Genomic DNA, 15,423 nt, shown 5'->3' with positions numbered 1-15,423 from the left:
CTGGTGTTAATGTAGGCCTACATTCCATGAGACTTTTGAAAACATTAACATTTAAAAATTAAAAGCTTAAAATTAACCTTTTTAGCCACTTGTCCGTCAGAGAAGTAGGTGACTGAAAATGTTGTTGTATTGTGTTGTATGAAGCAAAAAAACACTTCAAAATACAAATAATGACTATTCCCATACCAGTATAATTACAGAGAGTCAGACAAGAACATACGCTACCCTTTGCCTATTGTTTCTTAATACACACAAGCCTGTCTCAAAATACAACAAATCAAATCAAATGTTATTTGTCACATAGACATGGTTAGCAGATGTTAATGCGAGTGTAGCGAAATACTTGTGGTTCTAGTTCCGACAATGCAGTAATAACCAACAAGTAATCTAACCTAACAATTCCACAATTACTACCTTACACACACACAAGTGTAAAGGGATAAAGAATATGTACATAAAAATATATGATTTTGATGATGTGTGATGGTACAGAACGGCATAGTCAAGACGATAATTGCCATTAAATCTGGAGAGAAACATAATGGGGATGTATTCCAATCTGCTTCCTTATGCTTTAAGGCACTATAAATGTGCATCCCCTCATCATGATGCTGCCACCACCATTCAGGTCAAAGAGTTCAATCCTTTCATCCAGAGAGGAACTCTGGAGCTCAGTCAGAGTGACCATCGGGTTCTTGGTCACCTCCCTAACCAAGGCCTTTCTCCCCCGATTGCTCAGTTTGACCGGGCGGCGGTGGTGCCAAACTTTTTCCATTCAAGAATGATGGAGGCCACTGTGTTCTTGGGGACCTTCAATGCTGCAGAAATGTTTTGGTACCATGGTAATTCATGAGCAGTCAAAATTACTGCTTTATCGGTTCTAGTGTTAAAGAACTGTTGTGTGAACATTCTTACAACATTATAGGAATGTCATGCGCAACCTAACTTAAACATTGTATGAATGTCATTACAACTGAGAATATTTGTGTTTTGGGAACTTATCTCTTGTAATGTACCCACATTGTTCCCACAACCTAATTAAATCTTCTGGGAACCTTTAAAGAACTCAGTATGGCTGTTCTGCCAACATTCTTGCAAAGGAATGTTTTGTTCACCGTGAGAACAAACATTATCAGAATGTCAGCACAACTGGACAGTTTTAGTGTTTTGGGAACCACGCTCGTCATAGCCCCACAATGTTCCTATAGCCTAAAGAAACCTTCTGGGAACGTTTAAAGAACAGACTAAATTTGTTCTGGGAATGTTCTTGTAACATTAGGTAAACATGTTTGTTGCACCCTAAAAATAAACATTGTAAAATCATTGTAGAATCATCCACACAACTGGACAGTTCTTATGTTTTGGGAACACACACTACATGGCCAAAACGTATGTGGTCACCCCTTCAAATGAGTGGATTCGGCTATTTCAGCCACACCAGATGCTAACATGTTTATAAAGTCGAGCACACAGCCAAGCAATCTCCATAGACAAACATTGGCTGTAGAATGACCTTACTGAAGAGCTCAGTGACTTTCAACGTGACACTGTCATAGGTGCTGTTATTGTGAAGTGGAAACATCTAGGAGCAACAACGGCTCAGCTGCGAAGTGGTAGGCCACACAAGCTCACTGAACGGGATCGCCGAGTGCTGAAACGTGTAGCATGTAAAAATCATCTTTTGGTTGCAACACTCACTACCGAGTTTCAAACTGCCTCTGGAAGCAACGTCAGCACAATAGCTGTTAGTCTGGAGCTTCATGAAATTGGTTTCCATGGCTGTGCAGCAGAACACAAGCCTAAGGTCACCATGCACAATGCCAAACGTTGGCTGGAGTGGTGTAAAGCTCACCACCACGTGACTCTGGAGCAGTGGAAACACGTTCTCTGGAGTGATGAATCACGCTTCACCATTTGGCAGTCTGACAGACAAATCTGGGTTTGGCGGATGCCAGGAGAACGCTACCTGCCTCAATGCATAGTGCCAACTGTAAAGTTTGGTGGAGGAGGAATAATAGTCTGGGGCTGTTTTTCATGGTTCGGGCTAGGCCCTTAGTTCCTGTGAAGGGAAATCTTAAAGCTACAGCTTAAAATGACATTCTAGACGATTCTGTGCTTCCAACTTTGTGGCAACAGTTTGGGAAAGCCCTTTCCTGTTTCAGCATGACAATGCCCCCGTGCACAAAGCGAAGTCTAAACAGAAATGGTTTGTCAAGATCGGTATGGAAGAACTTGACTGGCCTGCACAGAGCCCTGACCTCAACCCCATCGTACATGAACTGGAACGCCGACTGCGAGCCAGGCCCAATCGCCCAACATCAGTGTCCGACCTCACTTATGCTCTTGTGGTTGAATGCAAGCAAGTCCCCACAGCAATGTGCCAGCATCTTGTGGAAAACCTTCCCAGAAGAGTGGAGGCTGTTATAGCAGCAAAGGGGGACCAAGTCCATATTAATGCCCATGAATTTTCAATGAGATGTTTCACTGCTGAAGCAAGCCCTCGTTCATTTGACAACAAGGCCTGCTAGAGCAGCTTAATGCTGCTTTCCATTTCAATGAAGTATTGTGTGCAGCATGCAAAGAGTGAGCATGGTGGTGATTATTGGCCTTTTGGACCAGTTAGCCCAGTTAGGGTTGGCCCTAGTCCTGTAAAATACAGGTCACTAGCATGTGGTGTAGCCTCCATAGCTTGGCCATCAGTCTGCCCTTGATTCTCAGTCTGCAAAAATATGGTTTGGGACTCTCTCTGAAAATGTATGTGAATGCCATGGATACTGAATTCATTAAATATAATTGGAAACTGAAGTGTTCTATTAAACATAAGCTGCCATCTACAGACTAATATTAGCAATGGAAGACTCCATTTGGCTAAATAGGTCAGATATATCTAGTAACAGACATGAGAACTGATGAAGAACAGATTTAGTCATTCTCAACACTTCAACACATCCAATTATCCCCAAGGATCTCCTCTAACATGTTATATAATTTGTATACATCTGATTTACACATCTCTGCTGATTATGAATGTCACAGGGAGCAAAAATGGAAAAGCAACTTCAGAAACGGCGTGGAAATAATCAATTCCACCGTGGTAGAGAGAGGGGTTAGAGAATAGAGTGGGCCTCCATTACACACGCAGAAACATACATCACTGTGACTGAATGAGTTAACCTCTGACCTCCTTCAGGGGGGGGGGGGGGGGGGGGGGGAAATCATAAACCAAGGACACAATCCCAACACTGACTGATGTTATAAATTCACCCAAACATTGGTAGAGAAACACCATTATTACATTACCCTAAGCATTTCAGCCATTACTCAATCACTATTGTGGGAAGGAGGGAAGTACGATGTAAGAGGATAATGATATTAATTGAGCTGAAACAAACACCTAGAGTCGTCTCTTCTTTCAAATTTTAAAACTTGTATTTTTCCATATATAGACACACCCTATGTGTTTAAATAAAATTAACTATTCAGTATGTAGGCTACTGAGCTTGTCTGATGTTTTAAGCACACTGTGATTAAGACAAAAAATTACTCAAGAGGGAGCCAGAGATCAAGATGGCCTAACCAGAAGGAAAAAAAACAAGTGTTTCTGACCCTCTTCCTCCTGCTGCTGCTGGCCTTCGCAGATTCTGCTGTTATGCTCCTGATGTTGCTGGTAGGTGATAGGCTACACAAGGGGTTGGCAACCTTTTCCATTTGGAGTGCCAATTTATCTTACCATTTCTATCGATCTGCGTGCCAGTTATGATTTTCATGTGCATATTTTTGTTTCATTTGATTTATAATAACGTCTCAAAATCATTATACAGTGGTAAATCAAATATCTAAAAGTTACTTATATTGCCATCTATGTAAAAATTGCCTACATAATGCCAACAAATAAATACATTTCATCCTGCAAGTAGAAAAAAATCCTGATTAAAAATATCCTATAAATCATATTGGCTATGCATTGCCTGTCTGCAAGGAACTTGAAACATTGTATCAACTATTCATTTGGGTCTGGCCTGGCCTGAAACTCACTCTAGCAAACTTGCAACATTATATAAAATATTCTAGGCCTTCAGAGTTTCCAGCGCAATTGAGCTCCGGACAGACATAGCTGTAGGCTATTTGCACAAAGGATAAGCAGTAATCAGGTAGGCCTATTTTATGACTTTCTACCGAATCAGAGCATGACATGTTTTTCCCCTTTCATACCCGAGTGGTTTTCAAAAGAGACCTGGAATTGTTTTTCAAATAGGCTACTTTGAGTAACTCTTGTCATTCTTAAATTGAAGTAAAAACAGATTTTGTTTACTTGCTGTTTGAAATAAATAAAACAATAATTTAAGACAATCAGAAAAACTATCAGATCCCCATATGGGCACTTTTATAGGCCTTGCGCGCAGGCCAGGTAGCCTAGTCCTACTTCTATGCATAATCAGGCACGCGTCCTTACTCAAAATTGACAGGGGCACTACAAACATGATTAGTCCACTGAGACAGGCCTCTGCAATGGATTAGTCCACTGAGACAGGCCTCTACAATGGATTAGTCCACTCAGACAGGCCTCTATAATGGATTAGTCCACTGAGACAGCCTCCGCAATGGATTAGTCCACTGAGACAGGCCTCTACAATGGATTAGTCCACTGAGACAGGCCTCTACAATGGATTAGTCCACTGAGACAGGCCTCTACAATGGATTAGTCCACTGAGACAGGCCTCTACAATGGATTAGTCCACTGAGACAGGCCTCTACAATGGATTAGTCCACTCAGACAGGCCTCTACAATGGATTAGTCCACTCAGACAGGCCTCTATAATGGATTAGTCCACTGAGATAGCCTCCGCAATGGATTAGTCCACTGAGACAGGCCTCTACAATGGATTAGTCCACTGAGACAGGCCTCTACAATGGATTAGTCCACTGAGACAGGCCTCTACAATGGATTAGTCCACTGAGACAGGCCTCTACAATGGATTAGTCCACTGAGACAGGCCTCTACAATGGATTAGTACACTGAGACAGGCCTCTACAATGGATTAGTCCACTGAGACAGGCCTCTACAACGGATTAGTCCACTGAGACAGGCGTGAATCAGACGTGTCTCATGTGCCATAAAAAATAAAGAAATATATAGAGTAGAGTGGACCTCCATTACACACACACCTGCAAGCTGACTTCAGTTGTCAGTTGGACGGTGTTTCCTCTGACACATTGGTGCGGCTAGGCTTCTGGGTTAAGCGAGCAGTGTGTGAAGAAGCAGCGCGGCTTGGCAGGTCATATTTCGAGGACGCATGACTCTTAACCTTCGCCTGTCCCGAGTCCGTTTGGGAGTTGCAGCGATGAGACAAGATCGTAACTACCAATTGGATATCATGAAATTGTGGAGAAAAAGGGGGCCACAAAAATAAAAGAAGCTAAGGCTAGGATTGTGCGGCTGTTCACAGGGTTAGTGACAAGTCTCTTCCCCTTTACTGTGATTAGTGGTCCGTTCATGAAACAACATGCTGCTGATGTATAATGCATTATGGCTTCTGCTGTAATAACATCCACAAAATGTGCACTTAGTGTGATCTTGGTGTCTTGAGAGACGGTTAAGTCTAGCCTTGTCTGAATGAGACCTAGGTGGGCCGCTGACAAACTGTATGGCCCAATTCTTTATTAAACGGCAAAAGTACAAATATGGCTTTGTTATTTAATTATTTTGCTTTTTGTCTCTATAACATGCTGGTACACAGAACCAGAACAGCGTGACTAATGGCTGGAGTATCAGTCTAAAATGAGAACACAGTCATTTTCCATGTTAAGAGAGAAAGGGTAGGGCACTGACACAGAGATTTGGGTACACACGCGCACAAACACGCACACACATCAATATGTACAAGCACAGATAGAGACACAGACAGAAAGGGAGAGTGAGTGAGGGAGAAGGGGGAGGGATAGATGTAGAGAGAGAAGAGAGAACCATATGGAACATTCCACATTAACTGCCAGCAATACTTATTTTCTCCAGTAACATCCCAGTAAGGTTTTGGTGTCTGGGTTTAAAAGAGCTTGACTATTTCTCTGATCCTGAAAAAATGAGAAATGGTGCTCTCTCTGTCTGTCACTCCCTTCAATCGCCATTGACATCCCCCAACTACATGTACCCCGACACACATCACAGCCAACTACACGTACCCCAAATAACATAAGCTAAACAGTTGGGGCTCAAAACAGGTAGCCTCTGGACTCATCTAATTACAGACATTGTAACGCCCAACACAGGAGGTGAGAAGCAGGTACAGGGAGTGAACCATTTAATATAGACGGACACACAACGGAACAGGAACAGCATCTGGACAAACACGACACGGCAAACAATACTACTACAGGGAACAACACAGAGGAACAGACATATACACAGGGGTAATCAACACAGTGTCCAGGTGAGTCCACTGAGCGCAGCTGCGCGTAATGATAGTAACAGGTACGTATGATGACGGATAGCCTGGCGCTCGAGGGGGAGCGGGAGCAGGCGTGACAGACATGAACACGTGTCTCATCTAATGAAGTTAGACATGAACACATGGCTCATCTAATGTTTACTTCATATACAGTATTTAGAAAGCATAGGCTTCCAAGCAATGGAAACCGCAACAGCCTTCCTTGTGTCACTGAGCTCTGGGCTGCTCAGGTCTGCTCTGCTCTGTGTTGGTGCACAATGCAGGCCTTCGTAAAGTCAGAAAAGAGTGCTCATCAAGGTGTGAAGAATCAGCCACAAGGGATGACAGTTTAGTTCCCGGTCAGAGGGAGCAGTGAGTAGGCCACAGCAAGTTATGTAACCCACAGCGATGCCCCTTTTGTTTCCCTACAATATGATACCTGGTCTGATGGGCTGGAAGATTATACCAGAAAAACAGGAAGTTAATACCAGAGGAACAGGAAGGTTATACCACAGAAACAGGCCGTTTATACCAGAGGAAGAAAACATTTACACCAGAGGAACAGTAAGTTCATACCAGAGGAACAGGACCGGGAAGTTTATACCAGAGGAACAGGAACCATTTACAGAGGACCGGTTAGGTTTTTACAAGCAGAGCAGTGCAATAGAAAACATTTCAGTCACTAGGAATGTAAATCCTACCACAGACTCATCTTCCACTGGCTGAACTCGATGCTCCTGTAATGAAACCCCCGATAATTATAATCTAATTGTCTTGGAAGGGTAGTCTGAAAACAACCCTCCTGACATTGGGCCAGTGGGACTAATATCCTAAACTTCTTGAGCTGCTCCAAAGCAGCCTGTCTCACTGAGACCACGTTCCTTTATTATTTAAATAACTGCCTTAACTTTGCTGGACCGCAAGGAAGAGTAGCTGCTGCCTTGGCAAATACCTGCACTGATCAAATCCATCACCATCACTGCTGCTGAAGGAGAGGACTCCGGGGAGTTATTGATGCAATTAAAGGCGTCATGCTGCTGAGCTTCAGGAGTCGTTGTCACAGCAACTGTTACCAGGACATCCAGCACGACCACACTGAAGTAGTAGAGAGACACTGACTGGCCAGTCTTGATCAACACAGTGCTATTTGAGACTAGGACACTCAATGTGGCTGGGGAGGGAGTGATTCTAGACCTCATGCTTCTCACTGCTGCTTCACTCACTGCAGGCTGCAGGATGTTTACCTCACAAAGAGATGCCATTATCACTCAGACAGCATTCAGGGTTCAGCCCTCCATTCCAAGAAGAAGGCTGATAGGGTCTTTAGTCTTATTAGCATGGAGGTATACAGAACTGTATTTTGTAAAGTTATCTCCACAGTACCCCTCCCCCCCATTTTGTTTACTCAAAAGGATTACTTAGGCTACTGTCTTTTTCAGCTAAATATGCACCAATGATTTTCCACTAAAGATGCCATTAAGGAAGACCCCAAGGCAAAGTCTATTCCAGTACCACGAGTACAATCAGACCTTTCTCGCACCAGTGCTGAGGCAATTGAAAATATTGCATCTGTGTTCAATTGAGCATTGATAACAGCTTGATGTGCAGTATGGTCTCCTCTGTTCATATCAGCGTTAGCTAACTACATCCTTCAGCAGTCATAACACCCAGCTGTTCATATCAGTGTTAGCTAGCTACCTCCTTCAGCAGTCATAACACCCAGCTGTTCATATCAGTGTTAGCTACATCCTTCAGCAGTCATAACACCCAGCAAGGACTCCCCATCACTACAGCTCAGTTAACCCACCATGGTACTGTTGTGTTTACGGGGCACTACCCCATAGTGGTAAAGGGTAAATGTATGTGAATACCATCTAAATAAAGACTCCTTTGTAGAAATAAGTCGCACAGAGCAAAATGTTTTACCCTTACAGTGTAGCATAATCAGCATGCCTACCCCCCTTCCATTTTTAATTCGCACGTTTTAGCTTCCGATGGAGAAACACGTCATCTCGCTCTCTCCTTCTCTTTAATTAACCTGAGTCGAGGTGGCAGTTGGCGAAATTCACATATTGAGACATTCAGAGACAGAACTTCCTGATGAGCTTCATGCATAAACAACAGCATGACCTAAAGCTTTTGGTTACGAGCTGGGAACAAGTAATACCCTAGTTATAGAGTCTCTCAAAACAAAAATAAATTACTCTTTGAGAGAATAAAATTACTCAGCCTACCCAAAGGACACTGAATTTTGCTGACAGGCAATGTTTAACTTTAAATTACGATGGTAATTCGAGCCTAGCTCACTGATGAAATCTCTATGTGAGATCTCTTGGAGAGTTCTTTTCAATATACACTAGTAGAGCATAGGCGAGTACTGCACACACTGCTGAACCCGCTCCCTGAAGGGCCGATCCTCAGGGCCAATACAGGAGGCCTCGCAGCATGCTGTGAGAACAACACTTTACACAGCAGATGGGAAACATGACAATATTTATTAGCAGCTAGGGTCAAACATACTGACCACACTGTCAGTCACAGGGCTCTATTTCAAGCATCTCTACTACGAAGCTCTTTTCATACCCATCTCTACTACAAGGCTCTACTTATAACCATCTCTACCACGAGGCTCTATTCATACCCATCTCTGCTACAAGGCTCTACTCATACCCATTGAATGAGTCCTCTGTGTGCTATTTCTCTCCATCATCACGTCTTCTTCCCTCTCTTCCCTATCCCTATCTCCCATCTCGCTCCCTCGCTCCCAGCAGGAAGCACTGTGGTCAGAAGATATTGCTAGTTGGACTATTCTCAGGAAAATAACCTAGTCTTGATCAAAGCTCCACCCTGTTCAAGGGCTATATCAGGGTCTTAGCATATACCTTAGTGTAATACCACAATGTGACAGGAACTCTGGGAGAAAACACGGTACAGAACAAGCAATCAGTTTTTGTCAATTTCAACAGGAAATATCGTGATTTACTACATGTCTGATGGATAAAGCTCAAGGTCTTAAATTAGCATTCACATTTCAAAAAGCATCCATTACCTTTCTTTAATATATCTTCTAACCATATTGTCATCTTCAGAACATCAGTCAGTCATTATCAAGCAGATCAGATTTCACATGAAAGGCAGCAATCTCAAAGCAGGAGTAGGCCTATTCTGAGATTTAGTGTTGTGCTAAACTATTGCACTGCAAAGAAAGGTAATCTCAAGCAGCTCTAATCTCAGAGAGAATCTTTAATAAGCACAGAGGTAAATAGCCTGGTAATGAAAAGTAAAATTTATCATGGCAGATCTCTGGCCATTCAAACACATCACAAACTGTCCCCTTTCCACAACCATACTGTATACCCAAGACAGACCAGTTGGTCTCATAACACACCATTAAATATTATGAAAGATAATTTATTTACCAAGGAAAACTAGGCCTGATGTACTAATGGGTATCTGAATGGACTAAACCTCTCCTCCCGATCCATATATCCACCTGGGTAATACTGATGTACTAATGGGTATCTGAATGGACTAAACCTCTCCTCCCGATCCATATACCCACCTGGGTAATACTGATGTACTAATGGGTATCTGAATGGACTAAACCTCTCCTCCCGATCCATATACCCATTAGTACATCAGTATTACCCAGGTGGGTATCTGAATGGACTAAACCTCTCCTCCCGATCCATATACCCACCTGGGTAATACTGATGTACTAATGGGTATCTGAATGGACTAAACCTCTCCTCCCGATCCATATACCCACCTGGGTAGTAGTTTAAGTTGCTCTCCCATCTGTCTAGTGAGGTTGTGAACAAGAAACACAGAACTAGTTCAGTACCCTTATTCACCACACCAACAGCTAAAGTCAGAGATGTTGACAATGGAGGTTAGAACCCAGACATTTTCCAGCACTGACATTTTCCAGCATAGTCTAGGCTCATTCATGCATACAGAACCTTGACGTTTATACAGTTACCATGTCAACCTGTAACCCTTAACAACAGACTGCTGTGAGGGGGTAAAAATGATCTCCTGCTTTAATGGCAAAGTTATAAAAAGACAACAAAAGGATGACACCGTTTAAAGGCATACTTAGATATAACATTTTGTTATGCTAAATTCTCTCACTCGACTTGACACACAGAAAAATAGAATGGAAAGTACTTATACCTTGAACACATTGCACTATAAGCAAATCAGACAGACAGCCAACCAGAACTCACTGAGATGTCAAAGACCTCCTCTGTGTCGTCCAACATGCGGACCTTGATGGTGACATGGCGTCCGGGAGGCATGGTGGGCGGCCTGTGGCCAGGGTCCAGGGTGCTGATACCCAGAGTCTCCTGGGCTTCAAGACGCTGGGCTGCTGATGCTCTGGGCTTGGGCTCCACCATGGTGCTCTGTCCTGCTACCATCCAGCCTGCAGGGGAGGCAGAAGTACCATCACACACACACATTCATGTAACAAAATAGGTTCCATCCTTGTCTCTCACTAGGCTCGAACCTGTACACACGTATACACAAACACCTTGCAAGTCTACAATGCAGTTCAGATCATGTCTGTTGACTGTTAAATCTATTCATTGTTCAACTTGAGCATTAGGAAGTGGGACCCCTGTCCTATCCTGGAGAAAACAGAGGGTAGTATTACCAGTGTTGGAAAAAGTAGTCAAAAGTCATACTTGAGTAAAAGTCATACTTGAGTAAAAGTAAAGATACCTTAATAGAAAATAAGAGAGTGTTCACATTGTTAGACTAGCAATGTAATCTAAGCTAATGGGTGATAATGGTATCTTTTGGCAGAAGCAATTAGCTCCGTCTCTCTGCAAATGATTTGCTTGATTTCAAAGTGCAATGGAATAACAAAGGGAAAGGGAATACCTAGTCAGTTGTACAACTGAATGAATTCATCCAAAATATGTTTCCTGCACCAAAATATGTTTTCTGTATTAATTCAACCGAAATATGTTTTCTGAATTAATTCTGAATGATATCATCCTAACCAACCTGCCCTCCAAATACACCTCTGCTGTCTTCAAACAGAATCTCAGCGATCACTGCCTCATTGGCTGCATCCGTAATGGGTCTGCGGTCAAACGACCACCCCTCAACATGGTCAAACGCTCCCTAAAACACTTCAGTGAGCAGGCCTTTCTAAATGACCTGGCCCGGGTATCCTGGAAGGATATTGACCTCATTCCGACAGTAGAGGATGCCTGGTTATTCTTTAAAAGTGCTTTCCTCACAGTCTTAAAAAAGCATGCACCGTTCAAAAAATGTTGAACCAGGAACAGATATAGATAGCCCTTGGTTCACTCCAGACCTGACTGCCCTTGACCAGCACAAAAACATCACATCACTGCACTGAGGCTAGGAAACACTGTCACCACCGATAAATCCATGATAATTGAGAATTTCAATAAGCATTTTTCTACGGCTGGCCATGCTTTCCACCTGGCTACCCCTACCCAGGTCAACAGCCCTGCACCCTCTACAGAAACTTTCCCAAGCCTCCCCCATTTCTCTTTCACTCAAATCCAGCTAGCTGATGTTCTGAAAGAGCTGCAAAATCTGGACCACTACAAATCAGCCGGGCTAGACAATCTGGACCCTCTCTTTCTAAAATTATCCGTTGAAATTGTTGCAACCCCTATTTACTAGCCTGTTCAACCTCTTGTTCGTATCGTCTGAGATCCCCAAAGATTGGAAAGCTGCCGCAGTCATCCTCCTCTTCAAAGGGGGAGACACTCTAGACCCAAACTGCTACAGACCTATATCTATCCTACCCTGCCTTTCTAAGGTCTTAGAAAGCCAAGTTAACAAACAGATCACCGACCATTTCAAATCGCATCGTGCCTTCTCCACTATGCAATCTGGTTTCAGAGCTGGTCATCGTTGCACCTCAGCCATGCTCAAGGTACTAAACGATATCATAACCGCCATCGATAAGAGACAATACTGTGCAGCCGTATTCATCGACCTGGCCAAGGCTTTCGACTCTGTCAATCACCACATTCTTATCGGCAGACTCAACAGCCTTGGTTTCTCAAATGATTGGCTGGTTCACCAACTACAGAGTTCAGTGTGTCAAATCAGTGGGCATGTTGTCCGGACCTCTGGCAGTCTCTATGGGGGTGCAACAGGGTTCAATTCTCGGGCCTACTCTTTTCTCTGTATACATCAATGATGTAGCTGTTGCTGCAGGTGATTCTCTGGTCCACCTCTATGCAGACGACACCATTTTGTATACCTCTGGCCCTTCTTTGGACACTGTGTTAACTAACCTTCAGACGGGCTTCAATGCCATACAACTCTCCTTCCGTGGACTCCAACTGCTCTTAAATGCAAGCAAAACGAAATACATGCTCTTGAACCGATCGCTGCCAACACCTGCCCGCCCGTCCAGCATCACTACTCTGGACGGTTCTGACTTAGAATATGTGAACAGCTACAAATACCTAGGTGTCTGGTTAGACTGTAAACTCTCCTTCCAGACTCACATTAAGCATCTCCAATCCAAAATTAAATCTAGAATTGGCTTCCTATTTCGCAACAAAGCATCCTTCACTCATGCTGCCAAACATACCCTTGTAAAAGTGACCATCCTACCAATCCTTGACTTCTGCGATGTCATTTACAAAATAGCCTCCAGCAATCTACTCAGCAAATTGGATGCAGTCTATCACAGTGCCATTTGTTTTGTCACCAAAGGCCCATATACTACCCACCACTGTGACCTGTATGCTCTCGTTGGCTGGCCCTTGCTTCATATTCGTTGGCAAACCCACTGGCTCCAGGTAATCTATAAGTCGCTGCTAGGTATAGCCCCGCCTTACATCAGCTCACGGGTTACCATAGCAGCACCCACCTGTAGCACGTGCTCCAGCAGGTATATTTCACTGTTCACCCTCAAAGCCAATTCCTCATTTGGCCGCCTTTCCTTCCAGGTATCTGCTGCTAATGACTGGAACGAACTGAAAAAGTCACTGAAGCTGGAGACTCATATCTCCCTCCCTAACTTTAAGCACCAGCTGTACTGCACCTGTAGATAGCCCATCTGTAATTAGCCCACTCAACTACCTCATCCCCCATACTGTTATTTATTTTGCCCCTTTGCAAAGGAAGTGGAAATTAAGCCTGTTCTGGGAAAATACATTTTTAGGATGCAGGGAGGTTCTGAGAAAGTTTTTCTATGTTTCCCTGAAAGTTTTCCTGGGAGGTTTTATTAACATTCTGAGAATGGAAATTATAGGTTATTTAAAGGTAATTAAAAAACGTTCTGAGAACATGTTTCAATAAGACTTTTAGTAACCCGGCTTGCTTAGTTTGGGTTAACTGTTTTGAACTCAAAGCACAGATAGGACACTTGGAATCAGTGAGATTCAAACCTATGATCTTCTGCTCTCTATTCATGGAATTAGTCCATTGCGCCACCAGGATGGAGCTAGCTTGCCATGTTTGTTTTTTACTCATTACAAAGCTGTTCATTTTATTCTATTCAAACAGACCCCACTTCAAAAATAAACAAGCACTCATTAAGATCAGAATAGTGGGGACGGCCAACAGACCTGACCACATTTAACAACTGAGGATAGAGAGAGTTTTGTTGATGCTGAGAACAGAATGTATTTGATTTTAAATAACACTTTTACAGCGTTCTTTAAAAATGTTACTAATGTTTTCTTGTGGTTTTTATGGAATGTTCTCTTTATGTTCTGAGAACATTACTTTAAATAGAGAGTAGAGACTGCAGAAAACTTTATACTGGAAATCCAGTAGAATAGGGATGGGCAACTGCAGTCCTCAGGGGCCGGTGAGGTGTCACTTTTCCCCATCCCTAGCAAACACAGCTGATTAAATTAATAACTTTCTAAACTGAATATCATGATTAAATGATTATTGGAGTCAGGTGTGTTAGGTGGGGAAAACGTGTGACACCAATCAGGCCCACAAAGACTGCAGTTGCCCATCCCTGCCATAGAAGAATGTTGTTAAACTTTCTCTGAACGCTCTGAAAACATGACTTTAAATAGAACCCTGAGGAAACCTGTAGAAAACGTTGTGCTGAAGTACTGAAATTCCCACTGAAGAACGTTGTTTTCTTAATGTTCACAAATTAAGAACAAACCTGTCTCGGAGCTCAACGGATAATTCCTTCGACCTCATGGCTTGGTTTTTTCTCTGAGATGCACGGTCAACCATGGGACCTTATATTTGGAACCAACGGGGCGGCAGTGTGCAACTGCGCGGCATTGTGCAAAAATCTCTAAAAACCTGTATTCGCCATGTCATTATGGGGTATTGTCTGTGGACCACACAGCCCAGATGGTATGCCCTCATTAGCAGATGGATGTCTGTGGACCACACAGCCCAGATGGTATGTCCTCATTAGCAGATGGATGTCTGTGAACCACACAGCCCAGATGGTATGTCCTTATTAGCAGATGGATGTCTGTGAACCACACAGCCCAGATGGTATGCCCTTATTAGGGGCATTCTCTCTCTCTCACTCGGTTGCTTCTTACCTTCTCTACTGTTTTGTAGTTCACTCACTCTTTGTGCTAGTATTCCAACGCTAATTTGGTAATTTGTACAAACAAGTCCCTTCTCTTGCTGATGTTGTTTCATCATAGATTGATGGGCTTGCCTTTTGAAAGTTCCTATGAAGAGTCAGTTATGTCACACATCAAAAATATATGGAATTATCCGTTGAACCATCTGGGCTGTGTGGTTCACAGACATCCAGCTGCTAATAAGGACATACCATCTGGGCTGTGTGCAGCTAGTCAATGAATGACAAGCTCCGGGTGGTGGAATGTTGACCTGTTGCAGGAGCATTTTGGGTTGAGGCAGCCGAAGCAGGACAATCCACACCTAGAGGTCCTGCTTCATTCTCTGTTTATCACACATTACAGTCTGCTGTTGTCATCTGTAGACCTCACCAACTGGGGCATTGCAGCGTGATGAAGGTGGAGAGAAACCCGGGGAAACC

At 43.3% G+C, this 15,423-nt stretch overlaps 1 protein-coding gene across 2 annotated transcripts in view; it reads right to left on the bottom strand.

Moving 5' to 3' along the window:
• Positions 1 to 15,423, bottom strand: part of LOC139380953 (FERM, ARHGEF and pleckstrin domain-containing protein 1-like) — a 110,200-nt gene that overhangs the window by 90,985 nt on the left and 3,792 nt on the right. For both annotated transcript variants that reach the window (XM_071124141.1, XM_071124142.1), the window contains exon 2: positions 10,655 to 10,851. In XM_071124141.1, the coding sequence (XP_070980242.1) occupies positions 10,655 to 10,846 (192 nt within the window). In that variant the 5' untranslated portion in view covers positions 10,847 to 10,851. The remainder of the gene's footprint in view (positions 1 to 10,654; positions 10,852 to 15,423) is intronic.

Source organism: Oncorhynchus clarkii, chromosome 22 (genome assembly GCF_045791955.1).
Source record: "Oncorhynchus clarkii lewisi isolate Uvic-CL-2024 chromosome 22, UVic_Ocla_1.0, whole genome shotgun sequence".
In the NCBI taxonomy this organism is placed as follows: Eukaryota; Metazoa; Chordata; class Actinopteri; order Salmoniformes; family Salmonidae; genus Oncorhynchus; species Oncorhynchus clarkii.
The sequence above is the reverse complement of the archived record's forward strand: the minus strand, read 5'-3'. Positions and strand labels throughout refer to the sequence as shown.